The sequence below is a fragment of the Perca fluviatilis genome, chromosome 11, assembly GCF_010015445.1.
Source record: "Perca fluviatilis chromosome 11, GENO_Pfluv_1.0, whole genome shotgun sequence".
Classification (NCBI taxonomy): domain Eukaryota; kingdom Metazoa; phylum Chordata; class Actinopteri; order Perciformes; family Percidae; genus Perca; species Perca fluviatilis.
In genome coordinates this window covers 17,232,819-17,253,663 of record NC_053122.1, presented here as the reverse complement: position 1 = coordinate 17,253,663, position 20,845 = coordinate 17,232,819, and the positions used below count along the sequence as shown (strand labels likewise).

At 40.9% G+C, this 20,845-nt stretch overlaps 1 protein-coding gene across 1 annotated transcript in view; it reads left to right on the top strand.

Moving 5' to 3' along the window:
- The window catches only part of LOC120568842 (collagen alpha-1(XI) chain-like), a 92,628-nt gene that overhangs the window by 22,126 nt on the left and 49,657 nt on the right, over nt 1–20,845 (top strand). The window contains 16 exon segments of the mRNA XM_039816565.1: nt 4,021–4,149; nt 7,965–8,054; nt 8,474–8,592; nt 10,937–11,258; nt 12,400–12,465; nt 13,417–13,458; nt 13,846–13,908; nt 16,130–16,204; nt 16,718–16,801; nt 17,963–18,019; nt 18,587–18,640; nt 18,782–18,835; nt 19,217–19,270; nt 19,378–19,431; nt 20,199–20,252; nt 20,353–20,397. Coding sequence (XP_039672499.1) covers nt 4,021–4,149; nt 7,965–8,054; nt 8,474–8,592; nt 10,937–11,258; nt 12,400–12,465; nt 13,417–13,458; nt 13,846–13,908; nt 16,130–16,204; nt 16,718–16,801; nt 17,963–18,019; nt 18,587–18,640; nt 18,782–18,835; nt 19,217–19,270; nt 19,378–19,431; nt 20,199–20,252; nt 20,353–20,397 — 1,362 coding nt within the window.

Sequence of the window (20,845 nt, the reverse complement as noted above, 5' to 3'; positions counted from 1 at the left end):
GTCCTGGTTGACACGTCTCTTCAACATTGCGTGGAAGTCTGGAACAGTGCCAAAGGAGTGGCAGACTGGGGTGGTGGTCCCCCTTTTTAAAAAGGGGACCAGAGGGTGTGTGCCAATTACAGGGGTATCACACTTCTCAGCCTCCCTGGTAAAGTCTACTCCAAGGTGCTGGAAAGGAGGGTTCGGCCGATAGTCGAACCTCAGGTTGAGGAGGAACAATGCGGATTCCGTCCTGGTCGTGGAACAACGGACCAGCTCTTCACTCTCGCAAGGATCCTGGAGGGGGCCTGGGAGTATGCCCAACCGGTCTACATGTGTTTTGTGGATTTGGAGAAGGCGTATGACCGGGTCCCCCGGGAGATACTGTGGGAGGTGCTGCGGGAGTATGGGGTGAGGGGGTCCCTTCTCAGGGCCATCCAATCTCTGTACGACCAAAGTGAGAGCTGTGTCCGGGTTCTCGGCAGTAAGTCGGACTCGTTTCAGGTGAGGGTTGGCCTCCGCCAGGGCTGCGCTTTGTCACCAATCCTGTTTGTAATATTTATGGACAGGATATCGAGGCGTAGTCGGGGTGGGGAGGGGTTGCGGTTCGGTGGGCTGGGGATCTCATCGCTGCTTTTTGCAGATGATGTGGTCCTGATGGCATCATCGGCCTGCGACCTTCAGCACTCACTGGATCGGTTCGCAGCCGAGTGTGAAGCGGTTGGGATGAGGATCAGCACCTCTAAATCGGAGGCCATGGTTCTCAGCAGGAAACCGATGGAATGCCTTCTCCAGGTAGGGAATGAGTCCTTACCCCAAGTGAAGGAGTTCAAGTACCTTGGGGTTTTGTTTGCGAGTGAGGGGACAATGGAGCGGGAGATTGGTCGGAGAATCGGCGCAGCGGGTGCGGTATTACATTCCATCTATCGCACCGTTGTGACGAAAAGAGAGCTGAGCCAGAAGGCAAAGCTCTCGATCTACCGGTCAGTTTTCGTTCCTACCCTCACCTATGGTCATGAAGGCTGGGTCATGACCGAAAGAACGAGATCCAGGGTGCAAGTGGCCGAAATGGGTTTCCTCAGGAGGGTGGCTGGCGTCTCCCTTAGAGATAGGGTGAGAAGCTCAGTCATCCGTGAGGAGCTCGGAGTAGAGCCACTGCTCCTTTGCGTCGAAAGGAGCCAGTTGAGGTGGTTCGGGCATCTGGTGAGGATGCCCCCTGGGCGCCTCCCTAGGGAGGTGTTCCAGGCACGTCCAGCTGGGAGGAGGCCTCGGGGAAGACCCAGGACTAGGTGGAGGGATTATATCTCCAACCTGGCCTGGGAACGCCTCGGGATCCCCCAGTCGGAGCTGGTTAATGTTGCTCGGGAAAGGGAAGTTTGGGGTCCCCTGCTGGAGCTGCTCCCCCCGCGACCCGACACCGGATAAGCGGACGAAGATGGATGGATGGATGGATGGATGGATGGATGACTGACTTTATAAATGGACCAAGTGTGTTTGGTCCCTTGACAAGCCCCATATGACGTTTTTGTACTCTTCTTCAGATCTTCACCACATATTTGTTTACTTGTAGTAAATACATTCTTGATATGTACCTTTTTATTTTCTTACTAAATATACATATCAGGAAGACGTAGACATGAAGACGCAGACAGAGAACTGTCTATGTGTCTATGTTTTTAGCTGTCCTCTCTGTTTCTGGCTTTGACTTTGGATCCATTTGGGGATTAACAAGGGCAGTCATTAATTAGAATTTTTTTGTCATTGTAGTTTTAGTTGAATAGGAGGTTCAAAAGGTGCAGGATGAACTCTTTTGAGCAGGGTTTCTTCTTTTTTTCCCACTGAGTGTAGGTTCAATAAGCACACATTTACCACACTCCGTTACACACATTCACACCCGGAAGCTGCCCAGTACAACCATAGTTTGATCTGTTGGCCACAGTTGGGCATTAAATGTCTAGAGGGGTGAGAGCTGTTTGCACTCTCCCCACCCAGATTTATGCTGTAGTCTGGGGATGAAACTGATGACCTTTAGCTTTTTCAATTAAGTGTCTGTGGATTTGAAGGAAGACAAACCATTTAAATTAAATGTACGGTACTTCTTTGTCTTTTAGAATGATTGTGCATTTTTACAATTCTAATTCAAATTTGTGAAATTCTTGAACATGATACAGAAAAGGGTTGGCATGTGCAGATCGTGAGTGTTACTGTTACTCAGCACACATGCATTAGTCCTAGGGGTGTGAATCTTCACTAGTCTCACGATTCAATTCGATTCAAATCGATTACGATTATCCTGTCAACGATTCGAATCGATTCAACTTCCCAATGCATCACGATGCGTCACCCCCTCAATATTATTATATATTGCTACACATGGTTTTCGTCAACAAATTCAAGCAGTCAGATATGAACTCCCCTTTTTTATTGAATCTGCTCTTAAAATAGACACTTGAAACTAGACACCTGACAAACTAGACACCTGAATATAGCGGAGTTTGAACACAGCGGACAACAGATAAAGGCGGAAACAAAAAAAAAGCACGACCAGAAAATCAACATGTAACATATAATTGGTTATGGTCTGTCACTGCATCGATGCAGAATCGTTCAGGTCCGCAATGCAATGCATCGATGCAATGATTCATTTCAACACCCCTAATTAGTCCAAATGTAAAATTGTTTATATCTTTTGGTTGTTGTTTGGGTTGTTTAATACCCTATTGAGAAATACTGGTCACGTATGATGGAAGCACGGGGCGGTGAATATCTAATGTGTTCCAGAGGTCTAAGCTTGTACAGATGTGGCCTCCTGTAATTTAATGCAATCTGCATGTATGTGCTTCCTCTTAAGGGGCCACCCTGATCGCAGCCTTCTTTCACCTTTACACAGCATTTAGGTTATTTTCCTTATATATTTGTTCTTTTTGTTACTTACTCCAGGTGGATTTGGAAAAAAGGTCAGCTGAGGTGGCCCTTGTTGATGGGTATAGATAACATTCTCCACATAAGTGGCATAGCAGTTCCTGGTTTAAAAAAATCCTTAGGAGACGATCATGGAAAAAAGGGCCTTTGGCTGATGGAAGGGTTGGGAGTGGGGATCTAATTTCCTTTGCCAAAAACTCATGAAAAACAGACGGCCTCAGATAAGTACAGACCTAGGTTATTTATCTGCTGTGTAAAGGGGACTTGCCGTCCCTAATGGCTGAGTGGGGGGACTATACAATAGTTCTTTTGAAAATCTTACAGACTCCCCTAAAGCCTTGATTTATTCCATAAAGATATATGTAATTAATAGTCAAGAGACTACTGCCTTTGGTACTGGACAACATCTGCCTTGTTGTTTTATTGTCACATTTTATTATCACCACATTGGTGCAAAGCTGAGGCAATCAAGTGAGGAGGAATAGGTGTAAACTTCATCGACATGGTTTCTATTTGTATTAATGAAAGAAAAATGAAATGGACAATGTGAGTGGTCTCTGGTGTGGTTTTGGGTCAGGCTTCAGGAAAGTCACGTTTATTTTCTGAACATACAATGTTAGCTGATTGGCAGTTGGAGCACTTCCAAGGGGCTTGGATGGGCATGAAATTCAAGTTGAATTTTGAGCACAATAAATTAACAACTGTCAGAAAATACCTGCTTCTTTGATCAAAAAGTTTAAAAGCAAACCCTGTGTACAGTACATACAATTGCAAGTAGAGTGGTCAACTACAATTTCCAATGAGCATTTCCAATCATATCACAGTTCCTGTTGGCTACAGCTCTTATTTGTGCCTCTGACTGGCGTCTCCTCCTCAATAGCTGGCTAAGGCTCCTCCTTATTGTAGTATTTGGCGCCATTATCCAAACCACACTGGAAACTAAGTTGAAATAAATAAAATTGATGGCCATAACATAAACATATACTGCAGTAGTTTTATGTGAGAGACACTGAGGATAAGAGAAAACTGACATGGGGATTTACAGTGGGGAAAGCCTATGGAATTTGTTGACATGACTTCTGCTGACATGCTGCTTTTCTTCTTTTTCTCTTTTTCCAGGGTGACATCCAGCAACTGCTGATAGTGGCAGACCCCAGGGCAGCCTATGACTACTGTGAACACTACAGCCCTGACTGTGAAACCCCCAACCACCACGACACCCCCCAGGCTCAGCAACCTGAGGACGAGGTCAGTATCTGGTGGAGGGAGGAAGGCAGACTGGGCGAGATGGATTTATTTAGGAGAAGAGATCGGGTGGGGGTGTAGTTGTCCGGAGGGAGGTAAGAAGGAAAAGAGAGTTGGGAGAGAGGAGGGGAAGGTAGGGAGGGAGGAATAGTTATAGTGAAGAAAGGAAGGAGGGAAACACAAAGGGAGAAAATATGGGAGCTGGAGTTTGAGAATTAGTAAGGATGATAACAGGAATTTTGAAAGAGGCCTTCAAACGTGGGTGTTGTTAGTAAAGTTAGAGAATAAATTACAGTAGGAGGCTTGGATGGATGAAAAATGAAGTAGATCAATTTGAAAGATGGGGTGGCTTAAAGTTAAACAGGAATTTGAATTATCTTAACTTTTAGTGAAAGGAACTGAAAACTATAATGATACTACGTACATGTACATCTGTTGCTGAATGTTACATTATTTATTTTAATTCATCCATCAATCCACAGTTGTTGCATTTCGCTAGAGTGCCCAGAGTATGCTCTGCCACTCTTTGAGTGTGGTGCTCTGAATAATCGAACTGTATATTCCAACAGCGCTCCAAATTTACAAACGGTCCAGTTTGGGCCAGAATGTGCTCTGGCATTCGGGGTGACTATTTACAAAAGTACCCTCAGCTTTAAGCCGGTAGGTGGCCCTTTCCCATGGCAACATACCACTAAAATTCTACGGCCGAAGAGATGTTCTGTCAATGTTTGTCGTGAGCTACTGACTGGAGAACGTCGTAGCCCTGTATGCTTTACAAACATTGATGTATAAGATACTTTTCCCCTTTTTTCAGTGCCCACTAACCCAGATAAAGCACCAGTTCCACGCCCCCTGGAGAACACTAATGTAGGGGGCACTATCATGGCAGAGAAATAAATAAAACCTAATTTTCTTCTTTTTGAAAGACCTACTACCTACTAACCGGATAAATACATGAGTGAAAACAAACACCATATCTACTGATTTTTTTATTTTTTGTTGTTGCAAAAATTAAACTTCAGTTTGAGTTTAAAAAGGTTGGGATGGTTTGGGGGATGATAAAAGTACAAACTTGATGCTTTAAGGCACAGAGGGAATGATTCTGGGTTGGACTGTCAGCCTACTGGTTATTTGAGATACACCAGTTAAACACATCACCCTAATTCCCCCAATTTTTATTATGTAACATAAACAATGGTCTGTGACTAATCAGTCTGCCAGAAATGCACAAAAATTGCAAAACATTCTCTGCAAATGATGTGATATTAAAACATTTTTACAAACATTCCTCCAGGCAAAAGTACTTTGACAGAGACAGGCTTGTATGAGTTTCTATGTCAACTCTAATATGTCTCTTTCTTTAGTCTGTGTTTTACTGGTGGAAATGCTGACATATCAAAATACATTGTTGAGTTTGAGCTCATATTCTCAAATTCAAAATGTATTGCCACTGGCTCCAAATCATCATTTGTTGCAGCCTCTTCAGCCAAATATCTTAATTGAAATACAATGCTTAGTTTCAGCGCCTCATTTTTCTTTTTTCATCTTCATTTTTTGTTATTTTGCTAGTTCAAGCCTTTTTGTCGGCTGACATTTTCCTTCAGTATTTCACTAAATAACTGATGAGCTCACACTGGAAACTTTTCCTTTTGCCCTGCCACGGAGTCTGAGCCCGCTTTGGAGTGGCCCCGTGAGTTATATCACTAACGAGTTCAGCAGGCTCTGCCCAGACTCCCAGGGAAATTTAAGCTTTTCCTTCCCCAGCTATCCAGTACCTGGAAAAGTAGACTTTAGATCCCTGGTTCAAGAAAAAAATCAGGAGCCGGTTCTCTATTTGAAAATATTGGCTGTACAGTGGGTATCGTGTCCTGGAAAATATTGCTTCATCATCAAGTTACTCTTCAGTGCCAAGACAAGGAGCTTGTCAATTCTAAATAGACAGCAGGGAGCAGTTTGGTTTCAAGAACATTGTAAATCTGGTTTATTTATTGTTGGTTTCTGTACAGTTATAACAGGAATATTTTTCCTACATTCCACATCAGAATTTTAAAGAATTCATTTTCTCTTGCACAACTGAAAAATATTTCGTTTCACAGCTCACCAGTTTTTTTAAACTTTAAAAAGTGTTTGTGTACGTAGCTTTGGCCTTAGCCTCTGATGATGCTCCTTGACCTGAGGCACTCCGCTCTTTCAGTCGTCAGCCACACGTCTGCAGCTGGGTTAAGATAGGAGCAGGGAGTGATGCAGGAGGAGGAAGGGGGAGCTTTTTAAGAGCCCACTTTAGTATTTACGCCTTTCATCCAAGCCTGTGGTGAAGGCCTTTAGCTCAGCCAAGCACTTCAACATCATAAATCTTTATAAATTCTTCCTTCGTTCTCTATCTTTCTCTATGTTTCTCCCTGAACCCTCTCCTTGTCTCCTCTGTCAGTCTAGTTGGTCTGGCCAAGGCTTCTCTCTTGAGTGACCTCTCTCTCTCTCTCTCTTGGCCACTGAATGGAGTCCAGGCCAAGACTGCAGCAGGCCGTGGATCTTGTATTATTTTTATGAGCTTAGCAGTCGTCCAGGGACTAATATTTATCCCTGCGCTGATAGAGCGATGCATATCAGGGGCTGGTCTGTTATCTTAATCTACCTCACCCTTTTTTCACAATGTCTATAGAACTACAAGACGAGGAATCTTAAATTTATGACAAGACAAATTGCATTCTATTAAATTGGTTGTAGGCAGTGTGCCAAGAAATAGCTGTCAACATAAGTGATTTAAAGGAATAGTTTGACATTTTGGGAATACCCTTATTTGGTTCTTTGCCAAGTGCAAGATGACAAGATTGATATCACTTTCATGTCTATATACTGTAGCTAATATGAAGCTGGAGCCATAAGATGATTAGCCTAGCTTAGCACAAAGACTGGAAGCAGGGGGAAATAGCTTGCTCTGTAAAAACCACAACTTGACATTTTTTACTGGTCAGTTTTTTAGTGAGCTTTAGAGATGCTGGTCGGGCAGGTTATTTGTCTGCCCCTGCTTTCAGTCTGTATGCTAAGTTAAGCTAAGCTAACTGTATCCTGGCTCCATTTTCATAATTACCTGGATTAAGTTATTGATCTTCTCATCCAACTCTTGTTAAAAAAGTGAATAGCCGTATTTCCCCAAATATCCAACTATTATTTTAAAGTAACAAGGAAGCCACTTCAGGTCGCAATAATTCTCAAATGTAAAAATATGGTTGGAACACATGTTTTTTTACAGATACTGGTTTAACAGTGGTTTTACCCCCTGCTACTGTATTCTGTATGTTTCCTATAATTAACCAACATGCAGTAAGTCAGGACAGTTTCTGGTTTCTTAATGGTCCCATTAATGGAACCCTGGAGCCATTGTTGGCATACAGAATTAAACAGTTGAGACAGATACGTTTTCATTGGCATCACATTAACCCTCTAACATCCTGTTGGAAGCAAACAAGAATCTCAATTGCTGTTTGCTTGGTTACAGACATGAACCTTTCAATAGGGTCATGTGACGCTCGGGGGGTGGGGGAATTGCTGCAAGGATTGCTGCTGTCCATATGCAAAAATCTTTTTTTCAAGTTTTCTAATATGGATGTGATATTTGTTGTACTACATTTGAACATGTTATATCCAAAATAGCATGATTACAACATAATATATTGATAATTTAATGGTTTAAACATTTTTTTAAACTGTTGTTTAAAAAATGATAATCTCTTCATGCCATGTAAATAATGTGCAACATGTCTCTGAGATGTTGTGCTGCCTTATTTACATGATTGCCCGTCATCCTTTTTTCCTTACAGTACACTAACTATGAATATGGTGAATATGGTGACTACAATGAAGGAGAGTTAACCACTGATGCTCCCCCAACTGAAGGAGCCAAGACTGAGGTAACACTTACAGTCATATTTATATGGCTGAACAAATAACACATATTCAAGGACTTGATCTCTTTTTGTCAACCTTGTCCACCTCTCTCATTTTCAAACTTCAGCTCTCTCTTACCCTCTCTTTCTCCCTTTTCTCTCACCCCCCATGTCCTGCTTCACAGGCATGTCTTGATGCCAGCCATAAGTTTTACTTGATAATTTAACTGTTACTTTATTTTGTAGCAAAATATATTCTACACATTTCAAACATATCATGACTATAATACTTGTTTTGCTCCCCAAATGTATAGAGGATAATCATATCACCCTTACATTCACATATGTGCATTAACAAAATCTCTTGAATATGACCTGAAATAGAATTTACCCATCTCAGATATGTAATGCTTTCCATGTGTGCTGTTCTTGCCTGATTTTAGACAAATGTGGGTGGAGACTACTACACGGGTGAGTATGACTACACCACAGTGGACGAATCGATTTTTTTTTTTTTTTTCCTATTTGTACCATGGAACCCCCCCCCACCCCCCAGCAACACCCCTTTTTTTTTTTTTTTTATTTTTCACAACCTCATTTGGGATTGTAATGTAGAATTATTTGTATTCTTGACTTGATCTGTAAAATCAGAAAGGTTCGGACCACCATCGTGGTGGAAAACTTTCAGTGCGTCACTGACTTTTATCATCCATCCATCCAATTAACATCCAGACTCTTATTTATATAATTACCGGTTTAAAATGAAATTTCAATAAAACTGCTTGGGTATCACAAACAACAAAACATAATTTTATGATCGTCTTTGGAGGTTGAAACCCAACAAGGCCTCACTAAGATCAAACTGCTCAATCTACTCCTTGATTTCCAAACCGACTCCATCAAAAAGAGTCTGGATAAGGGCCGTAGCAGGAAAGCCTTGTTATTTAATGAACCGTAACCAATGGAAAATCAGTAGACAGACGCATCCCCTATGTTTCTGCCATATCCTGAATTTGGCAGATCCTGTCTTAATTTGTGCTAAACCATCACATAAAACACAAGATAATGAGGACCATTTGGGGATTGAACTAACACAATACGGCTGTGTGCTCCGCCAGCCAAATGTCTGCCGATTGCATTGTGATGTACCTTGAGGTGGATAACGCAGCTTCACTCAGCTTGAGACATTCATTTAAAATTTAAAATGACAGGCCAGAGGGCTAACCATGGAAACTATACATATGCTGTCCATGTTGGAACACTTGTCTGATTACTGAGGACTGTGATGCACTGGCCAACTTTTAGACAATGTCACAGGGTCATATTGCCCATAGACTTAACACAACATACAAAATACTATTGGTGGATGCTTTCAATATAAGCGTGTTGCGGCTTTGTGTTGTCAGTGGATGGCTGAAGCCCTGAACCTGGCAATTCTACTGCTATGCCTTACAGTCTGTCATTTCGCATTATATAGCATTTTGCATTGGGTGTCTCTTTTATTACTGCTTAAGTCTCAGCTAGATTTAGCTATGGATTATGGTTTGTTAGATGCCCTGTTGTGGAATTTACATTTTGGTAATTATATACAATAAATTCACCCTGTAATAAATACAATCAGAGATTTGTTTGCGAGTGATTGTAGGCTACAATATACAGAAATAGAATTAAAAGCTGACGGTTTTAGCCGTGTGTATGAAAAAAAAAGATTAAAATGGTATCTAATTCATTGACTGTTTAGAACAATGAAAAGATCCCGTGAAATGAGTTCTTGCAGTGTGCTCAAATGCAAGAGATTACACAAGCTGAAAACTGTGCAACAACTTTCCCCCTAAAGACACTGTCAATATTTGATGTCTAATGATGCATTTGAGTGTAACCCTAATTGGCATCATTGAAAACAAGCTGAGCGCAGTCTGATTGACAAGGCAAAGCATGTTAACGTTTCCTCAGTGCCTCAGATTCTTAAACGTATAAATGTCCTGCTAGTATTCCTTATTTGATTCTTCTTCTTAAAAAGCTCTGATTTTGACTTTACTGAGTCTTTAATAGTTCTCCTAAAAATTGTGTAGACGTTTAGCAAGTATTTAAGATTACAGGGTTTTCCCTACCATTATAAGGCTTAGGCGCAGCACCCAAGCTATTTTGGGCGCCACCTAAGCCGAATGAATGTAAAATCAATATGAACATCAAAACTAACTGAATTACTTTTCTCAGATCTAATGATTGTAGTTGGTCCTCAGTGGACTTCTTTAGCAAGTTTTGTCTACAAGCTTTTTGAGTGTTATTTATTTATTATCTTCTCTAGATTTTCCGTGTCAGTTTAACACTGATATGGTAATAACAATAGTCCAAAATGATGTGCAATGGCATTTTTTTAAATTGAAAAACGTAACATTTTCTTAAGGGAGGACCCGCTAAATATGTGCAACTGAGCATTTCACCGACCTAGGGAAAACACTGTCTAAATTACCTCACTAGTCTATCATACTGTCATTTCAAGCATGAATATATTTAACAGTATACAGCATTTCTATCCCATATTGTACAATATTTTACAAATTCCTATTGCTTTACAGAGAAACACTTCCTAATATAAAATATGATTATAGATGTTAATGTTAATAACAGTGATTGTTGTTTCACATATGTTGCATTTTGGATGCCGTCCCAAACTAGATATATGGATTTGTGCACAACTAAGTTGAAAACTCTTCAGAGGAGTTTAGCTTAGTTGGTATCCAATACTTTCAGTGTAGTTTAGTGCTAAATACTAATGCCTTGACTGTGAATCATGTATCATAAAAAACATGTGAATCATTGAAACTGTTCACATGGTTTCATTTTACTAACCAAACTTCCATGTTCCCTCCTATCTTACCAATCCCTGCCCCCTCTTTACGATGCCTGGATTGATCCCAGAGCTATGAAGGGGAAATAGTGGATGATTACATCACCGGTGTGGAACAGGTCGGGGTGGACCCCACCGTTGCTGTGGAAACCGCTGCCCCAGTGGACACCCTAGAGAAGGTGGATCCTGCCACAGACGTGTATGAGTTTAAGGAATACGACCTAAAGGAATATGACAACAAAGAGATTGTAGAGAAGCCATACGAATATGGTGATTATGGCGATTATGGCCCCACTGAAGCCAAGCCTACATCTGCAACATATGAGGACGAGTTTGGTCCTGGAGTTCCAGCAGAGACGGACATCCGAGAAAGCAATGTAAGTGATGAAGTGGTTAGGAGTGATGGTGGGAGGGGAGAGAAGGACGGAGGTGGTGGTCAGGAATGTGGAAAGATGGAGAATATGCTGGTGGCATTTGTTTTGATGAGGTGTTTGCGGTGCCCTTTTTGTTTGTTGTTTCTAATGGTATTGGGTTATAGCGTGGATCATTCTGCATGCACCAAACACAAATACACCAGCAAGCACAAACACACACCGTGTCTATCTTAGACTCCTGCAGATAAACAGATGGTGACCCAGCTGTCAGCACACACACGCCCATAACCTTTGGCCTCTGTGACCTTTGCTGTTTATGAAAGACATGCTCCTTCCTTGTTATCGCACCAATGGTCTAAAACTAAGTCTTTGCACATATTTATTCACCAAATCCATCAACGTCGATATCTAAAACCAGACAGAAATATCTGCTGAGCCATTGTCTATCATGGCTTGTTTCCAGCCCCCTTCCTTGCCTCAGGATCCAGATTCTCAGAGGTAGGAAGTGACTTGGTCCCTGTCTGGAAGTTGGCTTGAGATCTGTCTGCCTTGGGTTAATCCGAACCACTCTATTGGTGCTCTCCGTTCTGCGATCTCAGGACACCGCAGCCCTATCCATGATTTTCTCAAAGAGTCTCCTCTTCAGGCTAAACTGTACAATCGAGTGGTTTTTGGACACACTGCTGTAGGTGGTTTGTGAATTCTTCTCATGTGAAGTCATTGTATGGATAGTGTCAGGTAACGACCTCTGCATTTGTGCACAGTTGGGGGCTTTTTTGAGTTTCTGGCTTTAAGGAAGCTTAATATATAAGAGTCAGACCAAAGTCTAAATTATAGCTTCTTGCAAAATGATTCTTGAGGTGTATTTTTCCAGCAGGCAGAGAAAAAAAAAACAGCTTTTTTGCCTTGAGAACTACCTAAATCCATGCAGAACACTAGTCAGCACTTTGCTGAGCCTTCTAGCAGTTTTGTCGGTATTTTAAGTAACCTCTATAAAAGAGGAGACACCCAACAGGACAGGGCATCTGTTGCTTCCTCAGTTTTTCCATTTTTGTCTTTCAGACCATTGGTGCTCTACCCTCACATGTAAATTTCTGGCTTGTTACTGTGTAAAACGCTCACCTGGTCGGTCTTATGTCTGTAGGTGGGTGGAGGTCAAAGCTACCTGGGAGAAAAAGGAGAGAAGGGTGAACCTGCTGTCATTGAGCCAGTAAGTGAAGTATTGCACTGCTGTGTATTAATTCTTATAATAAACCTCACTTTTGTGTACCAAAACAGCTAACATTGAAATGTTGAAAGCCACATTCACTAATTCCTCTAAGGTTAATGTATTAGAAAGAAATGTCTTTACGCTTTAAGATAATGCAGTATATTTTGCCTACTATAACTATTGGACATTTGGTAGTTGCTAAATAGCTACCCACCAAACTTTTATTTAGTCTTTTATCCCGGAAATGATAGCTAACTTTTCTAACAGTTGCACACAATGATTTATAAGTCTTTCCTCGTCCTAAATCAGATTAATTGCATATTTGCTGGGGAATATGTTTTCTTTTATCTGTTGTCTTGAACAAAAAAAAAAAATAATAGACGTCTCTTTCATATCTGGTTAACATCCATATGTTTGTTTTATTCATTTCAGTTTCAATGTAGTTTCAATTTTATTTCCCTAAAGCACTTACAACCAAGACTCCCTCCTGATAAGATTTAACGCACATTTTTGGTCATAGACAAAACAACTGCTGTCTACACCAAATGCCAAAGTACATACGTTCTTTATAGAGCTATCCTATACAATTTACCACTAAAGGCTAAACATTGACTAAAATAGAAGCTGCAGTTAACGTCACTCCTCCCATGCCATCTGTACCACCAAAGGTTCCCATCCAAATCCACACAAACACACACACAAACACACACACACACACACACACACACACACACACACACACACACACACACACACACACACACACACACACACACACATTATAGAATAGAACATCAGATAGCTAATGTATTGTTAACATCTTGAGCTTGTAGCTATAAGTAAACTCCTCAACCTCAAACCCAAAGCACCCTTTGTTCCCCCCTTTCTCCATTGCCTGTGGATTTACAGGCTGCCCTGTAATGCTACTGTATCCACTTTTTTCTTTTTCAGGGGATGCTTATAGAAGGACCCCAAGGAGCCCCCGGCCAAGCCGTGAGTATCACGTTCTCCCACACTCCTGTCTGCCTTGCACAGATGGAGAACCGCTAAAGAGGGGAAAGAATTCTTTATGGAAAGAGCATCAGCCCTGATCACCAGTGGAGCTTGAGTTTGGAGAGACAGTCAAAATGTGTATTTGTGCATGAATGTGTGTACATGTGTGTCTTTGTGTGAGAGTGTGCAAGAGAAAGAAAGAAGGGGGGTTGGGGGCTATTTTATATTGAGGCTTATTTCTTTCTAAACCCATGTCTATGCCTCTGTCTTTGTTGGCCTATGCATGTGAAGTACTGCATAGACTGACTGTGGTGGGAATGCTGGTTAGCAGCAGTTTGGGATATAATATGCTAAAGTATATGTGTGTCTTTGTGTGTGTGGTCTCAGGGTCTTCCTGGTACCCCAGGATTACAGGGTCCTCCAGGTCCCCACGGAGATCACGGTGAGAGGGTGAGTGAAGAGTGGCCTCATTTCACAGATGATTACATATGTTTCTGAGAAGCTCTGTCACCCATTCTCTACTCACCATAAACATTTAACATTTAACAACTGGTTATGTTTTGCTGAAAAAGGACATTTGTGCACAAATCAATTTAGGTTTCAGATAAGTAAAACACATTTTTTTCAAGTTATAATTGACACAAATGTACTGAAAAACTAACTTTAAACTTAGCCATTCATTGTACTTGTGGAATTATGGGAGTCTGCAAGCTGTATATATCACAATAACAATACAAACACCCCTGCATTAGTCTTCTTTATTGGAAAGCTGTGGAGTTAAGTATCAATGCAATGGAATGAATAATACAATTGGACACAGCTTACTGCTGCAGCAGTAGGGGGGATTAGCAAGTAGTGGTGCAGGGAAATGAGATGCCCATAAACTGTCAATGTACCAACAAACAAAGGTTCTGAGAAACAGCTGTGTCGGTATGCTGCGGGACTTGTGAGAACCTCAAGGAGTTTGCTTTACAATGTGTAGAAGCCTAAACATTCTCAAACCCTTTTTTCCCAGCGCCGTGGGATTCCACTCATTTATTTGATTGATTGGATGACACAGCATAAGTGCCTGTCCCCTCCACAAGGCTGGATCTCAGCTTGTTTTTCACAGATGTGATGATTGCCCCTCCTTCATCATCCTTTTAGCAAGTATATACTGTCTCTTGAGGTTAACCCTTTAATTGCCAACAAAAAAAAAAACCTAACACACCTCCTACAGTATGACCAACAGACATTGTCTGTACAAAAGGCTTATTGTTCCACAGTTTCTAAGTAATTAGAAAATATTTTGTTGGTCCAAAAGTCTCTTTCCCTCCCCTTATTTCCTCCCATGAGAAACAGTCTTGCTGAGGATTGAAGGGTGCATTAAAAGTGACTCGTTTCTGTAGTCTTGTGGTTTTCTGTTGCGCACAGTATCCGTCTGGACTCAACGTTTGATCGGCTCATTTCTCTCATAATCACCATCTCCCTCCTCTCCACCAAAACACCACTTTCCCAGGCAATGTGGGACACTAGATGCCGCTATGCTTACTATAACAGCGATGGGTGGAGAGTATACCACCTCTGGGAAAAGTCAGATGGGAACACGTGGCATCAATTTGAGCAGTCTGAGATTGCTGCACATGACAAGACTGCTAAATAGATCCTTAGTTTCTCTGGAAACACTGGGTCCTGCTTATTCATGATCCTTAAGATAAGTTTTTGTCTTTATTAAATCAAAATCTATCTCCAGTATAATGTAACTGTTTATTTTTACTGTCATCCAGGATGAGTGACCTTTATGAAATTATTTTGCTTTTGAATAGATTGCCATGAAAGTTGGTACAGACCCAGATGATGAATTCTGAAGACTTATGTGACCCCTGGACTTTTCATCTGGAGCCAAAAATGCTTTTCCAACTGTCCAAAACTTTTTTTCATGACAAGATTGTCTTAAGCCTCAGCTGTACTTTGATCTGAATGCTAATATAAAATGCTAACATCCTACACTTCACCTTCCTATAAGTTATTAGCATGGGATGAGCATTATAGCCTCGCAGGGCCCTGGCTGTGGATTTATAGTCTTGCTATTAAGTTGGTGCTCTCCTGCAGACAATATCCCTAGGCCAGCTTAATGAAAATAAATTATATGTCTTTGCTCGTGATTGAATCCCCTGTCGTATTCTTCTTGGTAGGATTAGTCAATTATCTATTTGGAATAGGCAACAACAATGCAGATTGTTGCAAAGCACCTTGTCATTGAAATTATTGTTAAAGAAGGGGTGTGCTGTGAACAGATCAGTCTCTGCACTGTTGCTGTTGTTTGTTAGTACTGATATAATTTGTTTTCTTCTTTTCAATTTGCTGAGCTCCTCAAGGGGATTATAGAGAAATGGCAAAATAATCATATTCTCTCATAGGAAAATAAATGGCTTGCTTATTAACCACATCAAACTAATTGTTCCGAGAAACATTACGCACTGATATACAAGTCAACAAATTATGATTTGAATACAATACTTTCAGGATGTGTTTGTTCACAAGAATACTATAGGTACTTTTGAATAGCATTATTGCAGTAAATGAACATTGTATATACTTGATGGTTCAGCTCCAACTGCATTACACAGTCACAATAAGAAATAATATTTTTGTAAAGAACCAACTCTCCCTCCCTCCTCTGATTCTCCAGGGTCCTCCAGGGCGTCCTGGTCTTCCTGGTTCAGACGGTATTCCTGGGCCTCCAGGTACCATTCTGATGCTTCCAGTAAGTACTGCTGCTTTCCACGTGTCCACTGGGCTGTCTGTCTTACTTTCCCTCACATACTGTACACCCCACTAGCCCTTGAACTCACTTCATTTAGTTAAGTTTACCTCATAGCATCACCAGTAGGCCAAAGGATCGCAACCTTAGTTGGGTTACAAATCTCTAACCTTGTAAATGTCAGCCAGTGCAATGGAGTGGAACCAGTGACTGAGGCTTGGCGACACACGTGTGTGTGTGTGTGTGTGTGTGTGTGTGTGTGTGTGTGTGTGTGTGTGTGTGTGTGTGTGTGTGTGTGAGAGTGTGTGAGAGAGAGCGCGCGCGTGCGAGCGTGCATGCGTGTGTGCATGCGTGCGTGTGTGTGTGTGTGTGTGGCATGTTGACAGCTTTACAGGTTAAACAAAAAAAAATTTGAACAAACACTCACCAGGGGAGACCATTAGAGATCTCACTCTGTAAAAACAGACAAGTCAATTTGTTTTTAATTGTGTTTCTTTTTTGTTTTGTGGTTGACAGTTCCGTGCGGGCGGTGAGTCACACAAGGGACCTGTGGTTTCAGCTCAAGAAGCTCAGGCTCAGGCCATCCTTGCTCAGGCTAGGGTAAGTGTGAGCCATCATTTTCAGTTTAGAGAGGACACTTTACTATGATTTTCTGTGCCTCTGTGTACTCTCATTAGCTGCCATGTAACTTCAACCGAATCCAGTTCAGATGCAAAATTGAGATTTTAATTTATAAGAAATGCTGTGGACCAAATTATATGGAAATAAGCTTATAAAATGATCCTTTTAAATGTCCCAAAAGTTTAGTAAATAATGAAAGGAGGAATCACTATTCACAAGTCCCACTCATCCTATAAATCGTCTAAATTCCAAAATATGGACTTGTGTTAGGTTAGGTAGTATATTAAGTCACACCAGATGTTCACACTCCTCAGGGGTCCTGATAACCATAGCACTGTTGAAAATCAGGCTGAATTATATGGCTGTAAGCAAGGTGTGATCTATAGTAGAACACATGGAGATCATTAAATGTCTCACAAACACTCTATGGAGTTGGAAGGTGGCGAAAACTGGTTTAGTAATGTCTTGAAAGCATTTGTCACCTTTCTATATTTGTCTTTTATGCCAGTGGTTTGCTTTGGTTTTCATTTAGCAAATTCTCTCATTCAGTAATCAGGGTGCAAACTAATCCCAGACAGCGTTTTTGGCAGTACAAGACTGTGGTCAACCATGAACAAGAACAAAGTAAAGTTTGCACATGCTATACAGAGGCTAAATTGTTTTTGTATTAGTGTTTTATTTTCTTTATTCTTAATTCATTTTGGTGTTAAGCCTAGTTAGTTGAATGAATGTTTGTCAATTTCAATATGAAAAATTCCTACTTTAGTACAGGGACTACATGTAGCATTTTAACATGCATACCAAATTAATTTTGCAATATTAGAATAATCCCTTAAACAAACAACAATTTGCACATGATGGTCTTCATTTTGAGGTTAACAAAGTAAGAATAAAGCCCACTTATTTTCAGAAGTTTCTATATTTTGAACAGACACACTACAGATCACTTCACTGGATTCTAATAAACTTATAATATGCAGACATGGCTGCACTTCTAATGCAAAACATACATTATCGTATATCCTTGTGATAGAGGAGGAAATATTCTTTTGTTTTTATACATTCAATTGGTATAAATAAAAGAGTGTCGTAATTGTGAGCTGACCAGTGATGAATGGGTTGTTTCTGTCTGATCCACAGCTGACCATGAGAGGTCCTCCAGGGCCAGTGGGCATGGCAGGAAGATCTGGTCCTGTGGTGAGTAGCTTTTGAAAACCGTCTACACACAATCACATACACGGCATTGAGCTACTTTCTGTGACATCCGTTCGTTTCACAGTTGATGAAAAGCATAGTGAATAGTTATTCTTCCTGTGAAGGGTTTAACTCAGCATTTATCATTTCCTAACACACACCCATACGTGCATATGCACGCATTTATACACACACCACTATCTTTCCTATCTATCCGTAGCAGATTGTAATTATTTTTTTTATAAACAGGATATCCAGCTTGAATAATTTAATGAAAAAAAAACTGATAATAGTTGAAGCGTTCCCTTACATTTTGGGTGTGCCTTTGTGCCTTTCTCGAACAACACATGATACACCAATCCTTTGATACCGGAGGGATTTTGTACAAATGCAAAGATGCTCCAGGAGGTCATTCTGTTTTATATTCACAATCCAAGTTTGAAATGTTACATTATGTGTGTTTGGATTTGCATCAGTTTTTAGACCAACCTAGATTATTCTGGTGTCCTAGCCAAATGATGGGATGACAAAATATTGGCTTTGTGTCTGTGTTTATGTTTTTTTAAATAGGGAGGTCCTGGAGCTCCTGGACTTAAAGGTGACAGTGGTGACTCCGGACCACAGGTGAGATGAGTACCTTTAGTTTTACATAACTATTATCAATGTGTAACTTCCTGATTTTTTTACTTTTCACATAAATTGCACATAAATCATGTTTTCAATGTTCAATTTTTTATTTAAAACATTCATTTGCTTTCCCCATAGGGACCCAGAGGTCTTCAGGGTGCAACTGGTCCACCAGGGAAAGCAGGAAAGAGGGTAAGAGTTTTTTCCAACCAGGCTCAACAAGGATGTTTTTTATTCTTTATAGTAGTACTTTATTATTTTTTTCATTCACCTCCTCTAGCCCAACACTGCATTGCAACAGAAGATTAAGTTAAAATTCCCACATTTCTAATATGTCATGCCAACACGAGTGCAAGTGCTCCAGTGCCCAAGGAGAAGAGCCTGTCTAGTTTCATACATGGCCTTATTTCAAATAACTCAGCTGCACTCAATAATTGTCTCTGCGTGTTGTGTAAATTCATAAAGTAATGTTTATTTAACTCTAAACTAGTTAGAACCATCAAACCATCAAAGATCATATTTTTTCTAATCTGATTTCCATGTAGCCTGACATGATATTTGCGTGTCCTCCAGGGTCGTAATGGAGCCGATGGTGCTCGAGGAATGCCAGGAGAGGCAGGGACCAAGGTAAAGTACACATCGGGTTATCCAATAAACCAGTGAGTGTCTGTGGGATGTATTTGAAAAGTTGCTCCACTTGAAAGAGCTAACTATTTGTTACTGTGCTGTTTCAGGGTGACAGAGGTTTTGACGGCCTCCCTGGTCTTCCTGGAGAAAAAGGGCATAGAGTAAGTATGAGGAGAGATAATTTTGGGTTTGGTGAATGAACAAGGTCAGAGGACATCAAAGACTTATATCTGTTTCCAAAAATAAGATCCTACAGTCTCTTATTTCTAGACCTAAAGAAACCCTCATTGATCACAGTCATTGCCGCTCTGTACCCTGTCCTTACAGCAGAACCAGGACTGATTGGTTGCTCAAAGGCCACCTCTCATCCATCACATGTACACTCCAGGGTTGACAGATATGAATTCTAAACCAGTGGAACTCATTAGGGCGTTTGACCCACTTATGAGAGGTGGGACTAACTCCAGAACCACTTGGGCTGCGTTTAACCAGGCCTGGAGGCAAATGAAGAGTGCTGAGTTTAGTGTTTATGGAATTTGGGCCTGCGTAGAAAGCCTAAAGAGAGAGGACAGAGATCACAGAGTTGTATTTCTAGACAGGCTTTGATGCCTTATCCTATACTGGTTAATTACAGAGCCACCAGAGGTAGGCCAGTTCTTATAGAGCACTATAAATACTAGAAACCATATAGGCCCATGCCAATTGTGGTGTACTGTAGAATAAAGGCAATTTTGTTGCCATTTTTGTTTTTTTGTTTTTAACATTGTTTCTCTATGTTTTGTAAATTGTTGACCCCCATATCATACTTTTTCAAGAAGTAAAAATTAGTTTTTGTTCTCTTATCTGCAGTGATCAAGCTTGTGGACACTCTAGTTACTTGCCATTCCCATTCTTTGTTGATATGCCTTTTCTGTGATCTTTTCTCCAGGGAGAACATGGTTCTACAGGACCTCCAGGACCTCCAGGAGAGGATGGCCCCAGAGTAAGTAGTACACCAGTCACCATAGAACATAACCTTGTTCTCAAAAGTCTTAAAAAATACTCTGCATTCCTTGATAACACACATTTCCTTTTCTATCAAGGGTGAAGATGGCCAGGTTGGACAGAGAGGTGTGGCTGGAGACAGTGTAAGTGTATTTATTTATTATTTGATGACACAGTTGGACAGGATTGTTAAACCAATAAGAAATTGACAAATATATGACCATCATGTTGCTAATTTCCTTTGCTACAACAGACCTCATCCCCTCATTCATTCCTCTACTTTCATTTTGGCAATTATTTAAACACACTCCTCTTGCAATTGTAACGACATTCCTGTCTGCAAGGACCATTGCATTTGTAATCTGGACCTTGCCAAACAGAATGGCTCTGAATAAAAGATCAGAAAATAGAACTGGGGAATGTGTTGTTCAGTCATTACCCATGAGAAACTGCCATATCCTGCCAGGTTCAGTTCAAATGGACCATAGAGTTGCATGAGAAATGGTAGCTCCCTGTCATACCCAAAACAATGTTGTCCTTTTAAAGCAATGGTTGCACAGCATTTCATCACACACACACTGTCCTGTCCAT